We start from the raw sequence: 18626 nt of genomic DNA on the forward strand, positions 1-18626 counted from the left end.
TTGTCTAGGTGGGTCTTTGTGAGAAACATAAGGCAGGAGAAGATCAACTCTAAAGGAAGTGTTTTAGGGGGGCACCTTCCCTCAGCTCATACTAGATGATATTTTACATTTTCTTTCTCTGGCCTTGGACATGGCTCAACATTAAGAGCACTTACTGCTCTTGAAGAAGATCAGAGTTCACTTCCTAGAACTCACACCAATTCAGAACTGCCTGTAGCTCCAGTTCCAGGAGATCTGATTCCCTCTTTTGGCCTCCACTAGTATATACATGCATACATAATAATAATAATAATAATAATAATAATAATAATAATAATACAAACCTTTACATTCTATTTCTGCATTGCTGGCTTTCCTGGGACTTACCATAGGCTCCCAAGTCAGCAGGTCAAAGGGCTTAACTCTCACAATGGACAAAGCTCTACATCACACATTAAGGAGGAATATGGATTTTTGGAATAGTTTAACAGACTAGAAAAGTTTCCTATACTCCCAGGAGCCTCTACTTCAGTTCCTCACGTCTCTACTCTAAATCCATATCACCATCCACATATTTGAGCAGTTACGAATACAGTGACTGTGAGGTTAAATGCTATCCATGCATAACTGTTTCTCAAATACCAAGGACTGAGTGATGCTGAAGTAAAACATTGGCCACTACTGTGATTCTGGATTATTTTTCTCCCTTTGCCAGGTGACCAATCAGACACTGGCCTTTTCCTTTGTCATTCAACAAGACATCCCAGTGAAAAACCTGCAGCCTGCCATTGTGAAAGTCTATGACTACTATGAGACAGGTGAGCAAGGGATTAGGATGCAACTTGAAGTTTTTCTTTTTTCCTTTCTTCCTTTTTTAAAGACAGTTTCTCAATATGCAGCCCAGGCTGACCTCAAACTCTCAATCCTCCTGACTCAGGCTCCAAATGGAGATATTACTTGTATATACCATCACACCCAGTGTTTAAAACAATTATTTTTTGGACATTGAGACATTATATAGGCCTGAATAGGCAAATCTGCTCTTAATAAAAGAATGTGGGTATGACATACATTTATAAGATCTCAGTTTATTCAACCACTAAAGTCTTATTCCTACCTGTTTGTCCAAACAATCATATGTGACCAAACATGTCTAAATAACTCAAGGGACCAAACGTCTGACATAGAAGTGTCTATACTTAGATAGACAAAAATCTTCTTCTGAATACAGCAACGCAAAGATGAAGAATTACACAAAGAATTATAGTAGGAAAAAAAGATGAGAGAGCATTGGAGCCTGAGTGGTCATTGATGACCAAAGAGAGAGAGCAAAGCCAGAGCTGGAGAATTTAATGGGGGGTTTCTGTGCCAAATGTTTCACAATAGAAGAGTTCAAGAAATACTGAAGGAAAAAAATCAGAACTATAGAAAGGCATCTGAGAGGATACATGTCTCCATGGATCACTCCCTGTATTCTGCTTAAGCATAAAGAATAAGCACACTTCAATATTCTCAATAGGGTCAATTATTCTGGTGTTGTTGCACATTTGCTTATTTATTTCTTAAGAGAATGGCATGCCACGGTGCCTGTGAAGGTCAGAGGGCCATGAGGAGAAATGGTCACTCGCCCTCTGCCATGTGGGTCCTGAGGACTGAACTCACTGTGGTCACTAAGCATGGCAACAAGCGCCTTTCCCCACTGAGCCATCTTGCCAGCCCAGGGTAAAGGTGTCAACCACTGGCTTCAAGGGGAATATTTCCTTTGCTTGGTTTGTCTGATGTCCCCAGAGAGAAGAATTTTCAGCAATCATCCAGGTTCTGATGGAGGAAACTGGTCAGTCCTAATACATCAACTGTGCTTCACAAAGTGCTCTAGCATCCAAACTCCCATTCTCATTTTTTTTTCATATCTTTCAGATGAAATGGTTTTTGCTGAATACAGCGCCCCCTGCAGCTCAGGTGAGCTCTTAGTACTCCTTGCCACAAGCCTTCCTCTGACCTCTTTTCCTTCAAAACTACCCAGAACTTATGTTAGATGAGCTCAGAACCCTCTCACTGTGTGAAAACACAGCATGGTACACCCGGGATTGGCACACTAACCCTGGAATACTCCTTAACTTCCTTAACAAAGTATCTCGTAGCTTATGGTAGAAAATCCACTGGATCCCATTCTCTACCATGGACAGTTTGCTTTCCTGCAGAAAAACATGCTGTCCATACCCAGTTAGAATTGAATCATCTGATGTGCTGTTTTCTTCTCTCCACATACACAGAGAAACAAAATTCTTGAAACTCATATCTGAGGACAAAACATTGCTAGAATCCTCAAACCCAGGAACCTTCAAGATGGTGGTTTTTGTTGCCTCTGCAATACAAATACTGAACAAGTGTGAAAAATAAATGCATGCTTCTAGAGAGTCTCTGTCTTTGATTCTTTCTTCACTTAATCCAAATTTACTTCATGCTCATTTAGAGCCTTGCTCTGTACCCCACGTTTGCAATGACCAGAAATGACGTTCGAACAGAAGAACATGTGTTGTGAAAATGGGGAACCCTTTACAATTGCTCAATATTACAGACCCTCAGAGGATGAAGATTAGCACATGGCAACCTTTCCTCCATAAGGAAAATCACCTTGGGTATGCTAGTGAACCAAGACTATTAACCAAGCAAGAAGTGGTGATTCAAGCCTGCATTCAGAGCATTTCTGGAGGGCGAGGCAAGAGGATTGCAAATTTAAGAGCAACCTAGGCTGTCTAGCAAGTTCCAGGTGACCCTGGGCTTCATAAGCAGACAGTGTCTTAAAGCATCAAAAGGCAGGGATTATAGCTCCATGGTAGAATATTTGACCAGCATTTTCTTCTTTTTTGTAATTTTTTTCCTGTTTTATTGAAAATAGAAATTGATTTTGCCTCACATAATATATACTGATTACTCTTTGCCCTCTCTCTACTTCTCCCAGTCCCCCTGCTGCCCCAGAAACCTCCTCTCCCACCTGCATCCACCTCATTTCTGTCTCTCATTAGAAAACAAACAGCAGGCAGGCAGTAATGGTGCGCAACTTTCATCCCATCTGTCAGGAGACAGAGGGAAGCAGATCTCTGTGAGTTCCAGGCCAGCCTGGTCCGTAGAGATACTTCAAAAAACGAAAAGAAACAAAAAAAGAAAACGAGCAGCCTTCTAAGGGATAATTGTAATATATAATATAATATGATAGGGTGATAAAGCAAAACCAACACATCAGAATAAGAGAAAACAAACAGAAGGAAGTGAGCCAAGGAAAAGCATGAGAAACAGAGTCCCACTTGTTCACACAGTCAGGAATCCCATAAAACAGTAATGAGGAAGCCATGATGGATACGCAAAGGACCTGTAGGGTGAAAAGAGAAATAAATATGGGCCGGGAGACTGTGGCATCAACCTTTAATCCCAGCACTCAGAAGGCAGAGGCAGGAGGATCTCTGTGAGTTTGAGACTCACAAGATCTACAGAGTGAATTCCAGGACAGCTTGGGCTGCATAGAGAAACCCTGTCTCAAAACAAACAAACAAGGGTTGGTGATTTAGCTCAGTTGTAGAGTGCTTGCCTAGCAAGCTCAAGGCCCTGGGTTTGATCCTCAGCTCCAAAAAAAAAAAAAAAATACCCAAACAAACAAACCAAAACAAACCCAACAACAAAAGGCCAAAAGGCAGTGGCTGTGTAACCGATTAGGTGTAGGATAACAACAATGGCGGCTGGAGCTGTGTTGGGATGGTCACAACAGTTCTGTCTCAAGTAAACTTCTACTTCTTAAAACATTTTTATTTAATTTGTAGGGAAAGCTAAACTTGTTTGGGGCAGTACAAGAAGTTCTAGAACAAAATGAAATTCTACTGAGAGATTTTAACAATGAGAACTTCTCTGGAAATCAGACCCAGCTGCCTATGCAATTTTTTCTCTTCTGGACTCCACTTCTGTAATGAGACAGGGTCAACAGCATGTTTCTAGAGTCATTATGCATCTTACTTTGAGGTGGAATTAGGAATAGGAGACTATTCAATCTAGGCTATGTGCAGGTGACTGGGATTTAAAGAATGAATGCTGTTGTGAGACACGTGTGAGCAATGCTGCATGCATGGCTCAGGTTCTGTGCATCCTGTTGTAGTTTAGTGTGTGTGCCCTGTTTGCTCCTGTTCTGGTCACAGTAGCTGATTCCTTTTTCCCCCAGCACAGTAATGAAAGATAACCAGGTTACCACAGGGTGGCAGCAAAGGTCAAAATGTAAGTACTGCTCTTTCATTAACACCATATAAGAAAGTAAGAAATGGACAACATGCTCCAGTGGACAGTCCCATGCCCACATGACAGCTCTGACTGGACTCAGTGGACTATAGAAGAGGAAAATCTAAAGGAAGAGAAGGAAGAGGAGAAGGAGAAGATGATGTTAGGAGAGGAACATGAGGTGGATGATATGATCAAACTATATTGTATAAATATATGAAATTCTCAAAAAATGAATAAAATAAAATGGCCAAAAGGAAGAGAGACAAGGAAAGGAAAATAAGTGTGGAATGATAAAATGATAAAAAATACAGCAATAATGTATCGAGTGTAATGTTTGATTCTATTTAACTTAACAAAGACAGAATGACTAATTCCATACTGGAACAGTGGTCCAGCCCATGGCATTGCTGGACAGGAGTCAGGGCTTGTTGCTCCAGGAAATTCTCCTTCCCACTCCATGACTTTTGGTGACTAGTCTGCTGAAATGCAGACATAGTTTTCAAATTAGGTCCCTGGGCTTTTTCTGTAAGGACACTATAGTGAAGGAATCTTTGTGGATTTCTGGGGACCTCTCTAGCACTTTGCTTCTTCCTATTCCCAAGGGGTCTTCATTTATCATGGTCTCGTTTTCCTTGTTCTCCCTCTCTGTTCTTGATCCAGAAGGGGTCTCCTGCTCCCCTAAGCTTTCTTTCCCTTGACCCTTGCCATTCATTATCACCCCTCATGTCCAGGTTGCTCATGTAGATCTCATCCATTTCTCAGTCATTGGGCGATCCCTGTGTCTTTTTTGGTCCTCTTTTTTAGGTAGCCTCCCTGGAGTTGTGAGTAGAAGTCTAGTCACCCTTTGTTTTAAATCTAATATCCACCTATCAGTGAGTACATACTATGTTTATCTTTCTGACTCTGGGTTACCTCACTCAGGATGATATTTTCTAGATCCATCCATTTGCCTGCAAACCTCATGATGTCATTGTTTTTCTCTGCTGAGTAGTTCTCCATTGTGTATATGTACCACATTTTATTTATCCATTCTTCAGTTGAAGGGCATCTCGGTTGTTTCCAGGTTCTGGCTATTGCAAATAATGGGGCTATGGACATAGCTGAGCAAGTGCCCTTGTAGTATGATTGAGCATTCCTTGGGAATATGCCCAAGAGAGCTATAGCTGGGTCTTGGGGAAGATTGATTCCCAATTTTCTAAGAAAGCACCATGTTGATTTCCAAAGTGGCTGTACAAGCTTTCATTCCCAATAACAGTGGAAGAGAGTTCCCCATGCTCCACATCCTCTCCAGCATAAGCTGTCTTCAGTGTTTTTGACCTTAGAAATCCACAAAGAGACTTTCACAATAGACTAATGGCAATGGTGGAGGGAAAGCCCGAACTGACCTGCTCTGGTGAGCGGATGGCCAAACACACTAACTGTCCTGTGTAGCTGGAGAGCTTCTCTCCAAGTCCCTCCAGCCCCTGAAGTCCCACAAGCCACACATAAAATAATCACTCAGACGCTTATATTACTTATAAACTGTATGGCTGTGGCAGGCTTATTGTTATCTACTTCTTCTATCTTAAATCAACCCATTTCTATTAATCTATACTTTGCCACGAGGCTTGTGGCTTACTGGTACCTTACATCTTCCTTGTCATGGCAACGGCTGGCAGGTCTCTCCACCTCTGCTTTCTCTTCCCCCAATTATCTTCTCTTTGTCCCACCTATACTTCCTGCCTGGCTACTGGCCAATCAGTGTTTTATTTATTACACAATCTGAGCAACACACCACATGTAACTTACAGAACATCCCACAGCAGTCATGGTAGAACTCTCATCCAATGACTGATGGAAGCAGATGCAGAGATCCAGGGCCAATCAGAAGAAGTCCAATCAGAGAGAGAGGAGTGATTGTATGAGTGAGAATTGTTGAGACCATGATTGGAAAAACAACAGGGACAAATAGCCAAACTAGTGGAAACACATAAACCATGAACCAATAGCTGAGGTGCGCCAACTGGATCAGGTCCTCTGGAAATGAGACAGTTGACTAGCTTGAACTGTATGGGAGACCCCCTAGGCAGTGGAACCAGGACCTGTCCTTAGTGCATGAGCTGGATGTTTGGAACCTGGGGCCTATGAAGGGGCAGTGTGCTCAGCCTGAGTATAGGGAGGAGGGGACTGGACCTGCCTCAGCTGCCTCAAGTGAATCTACCAGGCTGAGCTGAATCCCCAGGGGAGTCCTTGCCATAGAGGAGATGGGAATGGGGTGTGTCCTGGGAGTACAAGGTGGGGAGGTGCGGGAGGAGGGAGGACAGGGGAATCCGTGGCTAATATGTAAAATTAAATTAAATTATAAAATAAAAAGGACACTAATTATGTGGTGAAAGCTCTTCCCCCATGACCTAATAATCACCCAAAGGCCTCCATCTCTCTATACCACCATGTTGGGAATTAGGACTTCCAAATATTGAAGGCTCACAACCAATGAGTCTGTGACAGTTCAGGGATCATAATCAACAGCAAAGTACCCAACAATCCCATTAATAAACACAAAAATTAATAGAGCAATTTTTAGATTATGTGAGAAAATGTTCACCATGTTCACTCATTAAGGAAATGGAAATCAAAAATATAACTAGAATGTTACGCTCCAAGGTTTAATGACTACTGTGAAAAAATAAATGCGATGGATGTTGGTGAGGAGGTGGAGGAAATGTGACTCTCTGCACTGTTAGTGGGAATTTAATTAGTATGATCAGGTACCCTCTCCACTACTGCTAGGAGTCTTAGCTGGGGTCATCCTTGTGGATTCCAGGGAGTTTTCCTCACATCAGGTTTCTCCCTAACCCCATAATGGCTCCCTCTATCAAATATCTCCTTTGTTGCTCTCCCTCTCCATCTCTTTCACAACTCAGCCAATCTGATCCCTCATGTTACCATCCCCATTCCCGCCCCACTTTACCTCCCACCCCAGTGTTTCCCAGGGTGATCCATGGGTGTCCCTCTTAAGGTCCTCCTTGTTACCTAATTTCTCTAGAGCTGTGGGCTCTAGCCTGGCTGTGTTTTGCTTTACATCTACTGTCCACTTATGAGTGAATCCATACTTTGTTTGTTTTTCTGGGTCAGGTTTACCTCCCTTGGGAGGATTTTTTTTCTAGTTACATCCATTTTTCTGCAAATTTCATGATGTCATTGTTTTTTACAGCTGAGTAATACTCCATTGTGTATATGTACCATATTTTCTTTAGCCATTCTTTGGTTGAGGGGCATCTGGGTTGTTTCCACATTCCGGCTCCTAAGAATAATGCTACTATGAACATAGTTGAGCAAGTGTCCTTGTGGTATGATTGAGCATCCTTTGGGTATATGCCCAAGAGTGGTATCACAGAGTCTTGAGGTAGATTGATTCCCAATTTTCTGAGAAACTGCCATAGTGATTTCCTAAGTGGCTGTATAAATTTGCACTCCCACCAACGGTGGAGGGGTATTCCAGGGGAAGTTTTTTGAAACTTGAATGTGTGTGTGTGTTTAAAAATAAAATAAAATATTTTTAAACTGTGTATAAGCAGGTGGACAGAAAATGAATTCCCTCTCATTGCTGGTATGAGCTTGATTTACAGAGAACAACTTAGCAATGTACAAGCACTAAAAATATACGAAAACTACATCTTGGAAAATTGAGTCCTAAAATACCTCTTTGTACAGGCACAAGAGGAAAGTATCTAAGCCTATACTGAGAGACAAAGATATTGTAAAGCCATAAAATGCCCTCAATCCAGCCACATAAAAGATTAACAAGGCAGCCGGGCATAGTGGCACAGGATTATACTCTCACTTACATGAAGGCTGAGGTAGGAGACTATCTTGAGGCCAAGAGACCAGCCTAGGGATACACCTAGACTCACTGCAGAGTGACAAAACAAAATGAAATAGGGCCATTTTAATAATGATGAACACAGCATAATATCATTATGACCTTTCAAGGAACTAGGCAATGCTGGCCTACAGATAGTTTTATAGATATTAACCATTTTGCAACAGGTTTATTTCTTTGTTTGTTTGTTTTGATGGCTTGTGGTTTTGTCCTTAGTTTGGAGACTTTTGTTTTGTTTTGCAGGATAAGAATTGAACCCGTGACCTCCATGTGCTATCACTGAGCTATATTTCCAGTCCCTCCCATAAAGACTACCTTAGTGAACCCAACATGGTGCTGACCCCACTATGTCCAACTGCTCTCCAATAAGGGACAAAGCATTTTTTAAAGAAAACTCAAGAAATAAATTCATGTATAAGTATCAACGAAAAATGAAGTAAAATAATCATGTGTCACTTAGAGATGGGGACAGACTATGAGAACATGACTGGCTTTGATTTTATCCTTGTACAAACATTACAGGGTATACTTACACAAATGTCCATGTTACAGGTCAATTGCTTTCTGTGGCCTCTAATTGTAATTGTAAATGCATGTTCATTGTACAAATTAATAGCATCCTACCCAATCATGCTCTTTCTACCCTCCTTCCTTACTTCTCTACCCCCTCTGCAAACTTCTTTTTAGGGCTACTAGAGTCCCTCTTCCATTGCCGGCCACCTATTGATTTTTCTTTGTCTTCCACAGATGTAAGGAAACACATCACTGTTGTGTTTCTGCATCTGGCTTATTGCACTTTACATCATCACCTTCAGTTTTACCAGTTTTCCTGCAAGTCACAGGGTTTCATGGCTGAACAGCCCTGGTGTGTGTGTGTGTGTGTGTGTGTGTGTGTGTGTGTGTGTGTGTGATAAATTTAAAAACGTTTTTAAAAATGCAATAATAGACATGGATGTGAAGTGTTCTGGAATGATGACTTCATTCCATTCACATATATATACACCCAGGAGTGGGTTACCTAGATCTCATGGGAGTTCTAATAAGTGGATAAGGGGGCACAGGGGACATCTGTGCTGTTTTCCATACACATGACTATACTGCTTTATATTTTCCCCAATAAGTTACAAGGGCTCCCACTTCTTCACAACCTCAGTAGTTTGTGTACACTTTGGGGTTGTTTATTTTAGTGATTGTCATTATAATTATAGTGAAATGGAATATCATCATAGATTTGCTTTGCAATTCCAAGGTGGCTAAGAGTTATTGAGCATATTTTCACTTACTTTTGGCCATTCATATTTGTTCTTTTGAGAAGGTATCTATTCAGGTCATTTCTCCATTATTGATTGGATGACTCTGGCTGGTTTGTTATTGCTGCTGTCCGTTCCTTTCTACACTCAGGATGCTCCTCCTCTCTGGAATGGACAACTGGCAAAGATTTTCTCCCACCTGTAGGCGGTCTCCACCCTGATGCCTGTCTCCTTTCTGTGCAGCTCTTCAGTCTCATGTTCTCCCATTGGTCACCTGTTTCTGTGTCCCCTGCTTCTGGGCTGCAGGAATTCTGCCTTGAAGTGTTCTCTTCAATGATTCCCTCCAGCAGATTCTAACTTTCAGGTCCTTCATTCAAATCTTTGGTGCAGTTTGTTTGATTTCTTTCCAGGGTGGGAGAAGTCACTTCAGTATTCTGCATGTGGATATCCAGCTTTCCTCCCTGCATTCATTAATTAAAGAGACTGTCCTTAATGCAAAGTACACTTTCAAACTTTATTAAATTAAATTAGTTTATTAAATTAAGTTTGTTGAAAGCTGTTGGCATTATGTCTGAGACTTCAGTTCCATTTTTATCATTCTGGTTTTGTTTATGTGGTTCTGTATTGTCCTGAAGTCAGCATTATAATGCCTCTAAATTTACTGGTTTTGCTCAAAATATATTTGCTTATTGGAGGTCTTTGTGCTTTCACATGAGTTTTGGGGCTTGGTTATTCTTTCTAATTCTGTGAAGAATGTTATTTTTATATATATATATATATATATATATATATATATATATATATATATATATATATATATATGTCAATGGTATTTCCAAAAGAATCATGATCTGAAATACTGTTGGGTAGTTGGATTTTTTAATATGTTTAACTTATTATCTGACATATCATATGTGTATATAATGTTTTAACCATATCAAAGCCCCCCCCATGGTTGTGTGACAATTGTTTTGTACACTGTAAAGATCTGTCTTTGCATAGGCACCTTCTGATTGGTTTAATAAAGAGCTGAATGGCCAATAGCTAGGCAGGAGAAGATAGGAGGAATTTTGGGCAGAAAGAGGAAGAGGTGCAGGAATCTAGGTGTGTGAATTTTGCCAGCAGACTTGGGAAAAGTCAGACATGTTGTACTGTAGAGAGGTAACTGAGCCATGTGTCAGAACGTAGATTAAAAATATGGGCTAATTAAGATATAAGAGCTACTTGGAAACAAGTCTAAGCTAAAGGCCAAGTTTCCATAATGAATAATAAGTGTACATATCATTACTGGGACCTAGTGGTCCCACGAAGGAAAGCTTGACCACATTTGAGAAATATTGCTAAGCTAATATCATCTCCTATTCATTCCTACACCCTTCCCCTTCTCAACAAATATCCTCCTACTATCATGTCTCCCCTTTATTTTTAATGATCCATTTAATGTAACTAAGGTCGCCTGTAAGAGCATGGGTGTGGGGCTATCTACTGGAGCATAGTGACTCTCCAATGGCTCCCCAAGAAAAATTAGTCTCCCTCCCATAGCACCTATTTAAAACTCTTATCGCTCCCAATCCATGAACATGGGAAGCCTTTCCTCCCTCAGTGTCTTCTTCAGTTTCCTTCTTCAGTGTCATATAGTTCTCATTTCAGGGGGACGTTATGTTCTTGGCAATGTTTATTCCTAGGAATTTATTGTAGCTTTATGACTGTGACTGACTTTCTATTTCTTTCTCAGTGAGCTAGGAGTATTTTGAAAAGCTACTTATTTAATAGATCTATCTGTTCTAATTGACTCAGTAGAGTTCAATGGCTTTTATTTGTGTAGAAGCATTGCATCTACAAATAGGGGTCATTTAACTTCTTCAATTCTTTTTTTATTGTCTAATTATTCTGCATTAAATTTCTAGTAGTGTGTTGAATAAGAACAGCAATAGAAAATGGTTGCAGTGATCATGTGGTGGCATGGGTTTTCCTGGCTGTTTCTATCAGATCAGTAGTGTGGCCAGTTCTGCATGCCCATTCCAGCTCCAGGGGGCCAGAGTAAGCAGAACCACCTCACTCAAACAGAGCACAGCAGTGCTGGGGTGCACACAAGGCCCCATATCCCTTCAATTCTCCTTAGCCTGGTATGTGGAGACACAGTCCCACCTCCACCACAGAACGCTGCTGGCCAGGGTTCCTGGTGTGTGATGACCTCAGACATCAGTCAACACTGCTGCTCCAGAGCTGCAAGCAGCTGTGCAGATTTCCATCTGCTGTGGCCTGGCCATCTGTGACCAGGAAGTGGCTATTCTGAACTCCAGAGTTTCCTTCTCAGTGCAGGCCATACAGAACCTAAAAGCAGACCCCAAGGAACTTCTCAACAGCTAGAGAAAAACTGACAAGAGGCTTTCAGGAAAGAGGTAAAAAATACTGAGGACAGGAGTCTGAAAGTAATTGCTAACAATTCTTAACTGAAAGAAGTTAAAGGTGAGACAGAGAACGTTGCAAAAGAAATCACTGTGCTCACAGTGAAGTCGTTTACATAAATGGATTCCATCTGGAGGATACTAGTTTGTAGTGAAATATCTTGATGGAGGATCTATACAAATTGGTCTCTAGATCATATTGCTACCACATTAAGAGAAATACCTAAAGGACATGATTATGTTTACAAGAGAAAATCCATAGAAGTCTTAAAAGTGGTCAATGTTCTGCTGTCTGAACAAAGAAATGAAGTGAAAAATTTGGAAATGGCTGGTCATCTGGCAGATACTTAGATAGAAGAAAAACTTTCTTGGACACATCTTTTTAGGTGGTACCCAGAGGTCACTAAGATCAGAAGGCAGACATCTGGTCCCTGGGCACAGCAGCTACAGAACTAGAAAAGGGGGAGAGCCTCGTTCTGAGCTGCATGCCATGAAGATTTTTTTTCATCACCAAAATGATCCTCAAATCTTATAAAAGGAGTCCAAAGAAATCTCAAGAATGGATATTTCAGCCACTATATTTGAAAAGAAAAGAAAAAATCCCAACAAGGCCTTCCTCTGTGGGCTTATTGGAAATAATTTCTCCTCTGTTTGCAGAGCTGAATGAGATGAGAGAGGAAGAACAGCAGAAGCAGTGAAGGGTGAGGTTTTCCACTCTTGCTCTGACCTCGTGGTTTTTAACTCTGCAATTGGTTCTGTCTTTCTTATTTAACAAGCCGGTTACATCTACAAGGCAGACATGTGGAGTCCATAGGAGAGCTGGGAGAGACCATCTGTCTGGCAGGAGAGTCATATCCCTGGATGTCCTCCACCATGGAGGGACCACGAGGGGCCACATGCTCACACCAAAGCCACCAGTACATATCCAGTGACACACAGTCCTAACTCTGATACTGCCAGGTAAAGTCCATCAGGTGGGATGGGAATGGTGTCATGGTGCTTGCCTGTTATACCACCATGCAGAAGTATGCTGTATAATCATAAGTTACAAACTAGCCTTATAAAGTCTTTGTTTTCATGAGAATATTTGAAAGCAAATTGTAGGAAAACACTCCTGGGAATTGAAAAGATACAAGTTGACACTGACTATATCTCTTTACAAGAGTATGCATGCAGGCTCTCTTACACGTGAGGATACCAGGGTGGTGTTCATCAACCTCAAGTGTCTAGAGGCTTTTTATATGCTCTTCCTCCTGGATACCCCATGAACAACTTTAAAAAATAGAGACCTGAGATGCTGTTCTATTGAGGATCCAGGGTGTCCAGTTATCCTGTAGTGGACAGGGCTTCAAGCTGTAGTTTTGACATCTGGTCATATATGTGAAGATAAGGGAAGTAATGGTTCCTTCTGAAATACAGAAACTCTCTGCACACGTTTCTAAGAAGTGTTGATTTCAGACTTTTGTTTATCCACTAGCAATCCATGTGTTTACCAGGTCAGAGTCCACCCTGCCCTGAACACAAACTGTCATTTTAGGACTTCAGGCAGCACATTGCATCTAACAGTGAAATGGTGCTAGCTAGCAAGCCTGATGACCCAGATTCAATATCCAGGACCCCCAAGAAAGAAGAGAACTTACTCCTTCAAGTTGTCCTCTGACCTCCGTATATATGCCATGGTGTGATTCCACAAATCAGTGTAAAAACCAAAACCAAAGGGGAAGAAAACCACATTTGGTCAAAGCTGCATGTTCCACATCAGATAGTCCTTGTCATGCCACCATGGCTCCACTAATCTGTCTAGAATTTCCTTCCTATTATGTCCTCACTAGGACATGCTTCAAGGATTGCTCCCTCCTGGGAAGAAGAGCAAAATAGGCCCTTTTGAGGCTGCACAAGTCTCCTGAGCCACACTATTAAACAAAAGTCTAGGTGGTACTGTGAAGGGAATTTGCAAAGTAAATTTACTGGTCATCTGCCCAGAATTACCCAAAAGAGATGGTGTGGGTGTAAGGTGGAAAGACTGTTGTTGATGTGCTGTGGCGTCAACCCAGGGCTGCAATCCTGGACTAATAATACAGAGAGAGCCAGCTGAGCACCAGCACTCCTTGCTCTCTGCCTGCTCTGGCTACAGAGACAATGGGATAAGCCCCGCCCCCTCCTGCCCCTAGGCCTCCCCTCCATGATAAACTGAAAGTTCTCAGATACAGACTCAAGGGGGTCACTAAAGTGGATTGTGGGGGCCGGTGGGAGTTTAGTGAAAGAGTTAATGACACCATGGACAGACAGACAGACAGTGAATGACACTGCAGAAGCTCTGAGGAGAGTGAAAGCCCAACAGCAGAGACAGACAGCACAGTGAGAGTTCTGAAGACAGGAATCAGGGCCTGCATGGCAGAGCCTGGCTCCCTTCTTATCTTTGATTTCAAGACAGGATTCAGCCTGGTGATACCTGTGAGAGGAGAAGGATGGTCAATGGCAGCAGTTGGGTGCGGATTCTCATTTTACAGACTGTGCCCTCAATGTGAGCCAAAAGAACCCTACTCATGCTGCTGTTCTCAGGTGTTTGTCACATTAATGAGAAGAGTGATTGGAATATACTTCCCAGAATATAAAGTGGGCCATCTGTGGGCAGCTGCAACAAGGTGGGGGACTTCACTTTTATAGGTGTTAGATGTACAACATTCTTAGATTCAGGCAGGCAGACGGTGCCATTCTCTGATTCTGAGATGTGTTCTTTGAGGGTTTTTGTTTTTTCAGTACGAGATCTTAGCTCAGACATCAAGGTTGAAAGTCAAAGGCTAGTGTCTTAGTCACTGTTCTATTGCTGTGAAGAGACGCCATGACCAAGGCGACTCTTATCAATGAAATCACTTAATGAGGATCTTGATTACAGTTTCACAGGCTTAGTCCCTTATTATCATGGAGAGAAGCAGGGCAGCGCACAAGCAGGTGTTGGAGCAATAGATGATTGCTCCATCATGATACATAGGCAGACCGGAAGACAAATGCAGAGACAGACAGACACACACACACACACACACATACACACACACACACACACAGGAGGTGGGGCACATCTGGGCCTGGCATGGGGTTTTGAAACCTCAAAGCCCACCCCAGTGACACTCTTCCTCCAACAGACCACACCTCCTAATCCATTTTATCCTTTCAAATAGTGGCTGGTGATTAATCATTCAAATATATGGGACTACAGGGACCATTCTTACTTATTAAACCACCACATTTCTACTCCTTGGCCTCCGTAGACTTGTAGTCATATCATAATGCAACAATGCATTCCGTGAAATTTCAAAGGTCCCCATAATCTATCACAATCCCAACACTGTTTAAAAGTCCAAAGTCTCCTCTGAGATTCAAGGAAATCTCTTGACTGTTATCCTCCCAAAATGAAAATCAAAAAGCCGACCACATACTTCCAACATACAATGGCACAGAATACACACTGTGATTCCAAAAGAGAGGGAGGGGGCACTGTGAGGAAATACTCAACCAAAGTACAACCAAAAACCAGGAGGACCATCTCCAAATTCTGAATCTCCATGTGTGATGTCAATGTGCTCTTCAGGTCTCCAACCCATTTCAGCTTTATTGATGACAACACACTTCTGTCTTGGGCTAGTTTCACATCAGGTGTGCACCTCTCCTTGCCAGGTACCCATGACTCTGACATCACCAACATCCTGGTTTGTCATGGCTAAATAAAACTCGTTTTGAACTAGGAGCACATTCTAAATTTCTAAAAGAGGGAAATTTCACTTCATGCTAGAACCCATTCTAATTTTCTAAAAGATGAGCTTCCAGCAACTCTGACTCATTGCCCCTTCCCTAACCTTGTAAAAATGCTATGAGGTAATTAATCAATTACACTAGTTTTTAAAATCCACTTTTGGATATGTACCATCAAGTGATAGGGCTCCTTTATCAGCATACACAGGGTGCTAGAGAGAGGTTTTAAAGCTGAGGGGAGGAAAAGCATTTTCTCCCTCAGCTTCACACTTCACACAATTGAGACAGTTGTGTTGTGCACCTTTAAGAACCCTTCCTCTAGACAGATCTGTATAACATGTCTTAGATTTGAGTTAAAGGTTGTTGACTGGCTGGCAGTAATTACTCAATTCATTTACTGATAATTTGAATCAAGTCTTTGGTCTTTTCCAAGTGTATTTGAACTCTGTAACAGGTGTCTCCAAGGCAATCCAGGCTTTGCCTTCACAGCTTCACACAATGGCCTCTCTAGGCATCCATGCAGGGACACCCCTGACACATGCCTGGACTTAGTGGCTCTCTTTAGCCATGGAGGAAGATTCTACAGCCTCTTTCTTGTATTCTTGACTCTAGAGATCAAACCGTGTGACTGATGCTACCAGATTCTGCTGCTTGATGAGAATCAAGGCACTTGGGTCCCTTCTTTCACTTCTGTTTGCATCTGTTTTCTGTTGTTATAGCTTCTTTCACTGCTTAAGGTTTTCTTTAATTCCTTTTCACTGGTTGGAAGTTTAACTGGGCAGGGTACTGCCCTGAAGTCACTAGTCCCCTTATACTGTTTAGCACCAGGTTTTCTGTGATTTTTTTTTTCTCCTTGAGCACTGGATTTTGTTCCATTACATTCCTTGGCGCTCTTCTTCTCCTCAAAGTATTTTCTCTTTGTCCAGCTTTCTCCTTTTCATGACAGGTCTGCATAAGAGTAATTACTGTTCACCACATGACAGAGTCAATACTAGGCTATCTTAAAATATCCTTTGCCAACACCATTAATTCAAAACGCTTAAACTTAGCCTCAGGCAGATTTTAGAGACAGAGACAAAAAGCAGCCTTATTCTTTTCCAAAATATCACAAGAATGGTCTCTAGGTCACTTACTAATATTCTTCCCCACTGGAACTTCTTAACCTAGAGTGCCATAATTTACATTGCCCTCAGCACATGTTCCTATTATGGTATCCCAGTAAGCTCCACTTAAATTGTTCAACCACTTCTCTAGTCTAAAGTCCCAATGTTTACATTATGCCAACTCGGCATGGCCAGGCTAATCACAGATGTATCCCAATCCCTGGTATCCATTTATTGCTTACAGTTTCAGAAGTTTAGGCTATTAACATAATTGCAAGGAACATGGCCACATGAATGAGGCATGATATTGGAGAAGTAACTGAAAGCTACATCCTGATCCATAGGCAGAGAGAGAGAGAGACAGAGACAGAGAGAGAGACACAGACAGACAGACAGACAGGCAAAGAGAGGAGATTCTGGTGTCATAAGTTTTTGAAACCTCAAACCCACCTCCAGTGGCACATTCCTCTAACAAGGTCACACTTTCTACTCCTTTTAAACAGTTCACTCTCTGGTGACAAAGCTCTAGAACATATGAGCTTATGGGGCCATTCTTATTCAACCATCACAGTAAGGAAGATGTCAGTCATCTTGGACGTTTGCCACCTTTATTTCCTAGTGAAAACCCATCTCCCTATCTGTCTACCTACCAGGGAGTCTGTCTAACTCCTAGTCTCTCTGTTTGAAACACCATCACAGCATGTCTAGATAACTACTCCAGTCATCCTCAAGACACCATATAAGTTATCATGCTCAACAGAAAAGCTTTTATATCCTTTCATTATTTAAGTCATGTTAGGTTTTACTCCAAGTTCCTTCCCTCTTCATTTAAGCTTAGCTTTATTGCAGCATAAATATTCCAATGAAAAACTTCCATTTAAGACATGTCAATGCTTTCCTGGTCTCCAGGCCTCTTCACAGGCTTTTTTAAGTCTCAGTTCTGTAGCCCACTTTTTCTCTGACTTGAAACTTCAATCAAATCATTGTAGCCTGTCTGTCTGTAACAAGAAGTCATCTGTGAGTTCTGAGCCTGGGTTATGCATGATCTCAGACAAGCCCTGCCATCTGATATTATCCTGCATTGTTAGTACCCATTGATATTTCCATATCTGCTGCGTCTAGCATCATCTGAGGAATCGAAAGCCATTCATTGTCATGCTCCAAAACAAAGACCAGGAAGTGAAGGTGAAAAACTGAAGTTATTGTTTCAGTGGAATTTGGACAAAAAGGATCAGTTCAGTAGTTGCTGAGGCTTCCTATTGATGATTAATTGGTGTTCAGAGGTCAATCAATGAAATACAAAATTATTATTTCTCTTTCAACCTTTCTATGCTTCTCCTACATCCCCTTTTCAGCATGTTCTATAATTGGAAGTTTCTTGTCCCAACCACCTATTCCAAAATAACCACTATGAGGCTTGTATTGACTGTAAATTCTTGACCAATAGCTCAGGCTTATTACTAACTTGCTCTTATATTTTAAGTTAATTCATATTTCTTATTTATGCGCTGCCACATGGTGGTACCTTTATTAGCATGGCAAATCATCTTCTGCTCCCTCTACCTCAGCTGGCATCTTCTGACTCAGCCCTTCTGCTTCCCATCATTCTTAGTTTGGTCACCCCACCCATACTCCCTGCCTGGCTAGAGATCAATCCACATTATATTAAACCAATTCAAGTGACAAATCTTTACAGTGTACAAGAGGATTCAATGTTCTTTCTTTTTACTTAATGCCTCAAGATTATAGTTGTTCTAGCTTATGATATTCCTACCTCTCAAGCCAATGCCATAAGTTCTTTGCAAAAATAAACAGTCCCATGATCTAGAATAGAAATGCTAATGTATTTCCCAACTCAAACCTTAATATCCTTCCAAAGAAAGTCAGTTGTATACAAAGTATTGATGTATTTAAATCATTTAAAGCAATTACCTTTTGTTGCACAGAGGTATTTTTGGCTTCCTAGAAGACCATAGATCTAAGACTTCTCAACTGTACCTGTAGAGGAGCT

General features: G+C 41.5%; 1 protein-coding gene across 1 annotated transcript in view; it reads left to right on the forward strand.

Annotated features, from left to right (window-relative positions):
* The window catches only part of LOC118580269 (murinoglobulin-1-like), a 65123-nt gene extending 63105 nt beyond the window's left edge, over window positions 1–2018 (forward strand). Inside the window, exons 34-35 of the mRNA XM_036181941.1 lie at window positions 695–797; window positions 1897–2018. Of these exons, the coding sequence (XP_036037834.1) occupies window positions 695–797; window positions 1897–2018 (225 nt within the window). The remainder of the gene's footprint in view (window positions 1–694; window positions 798–1896) is intronic.
* Window positions 2019–18626: the final 16608 nt, after the last annotated feature.

Source organism: Onychomys torridus, chromosome 3 (genome assembly GCF_903995425.1).
Source record: "Onychomys torridus chromosome 3, mOncTor1.1, whole genome shotgun sequence".
In the NCBI taxonomy this organism is placed as follows: Eukaryota; Metazoa; Chordata; class Mammalia; order Rodentia; family Cricetidae; genus Onychomys; species Onychomys torridus.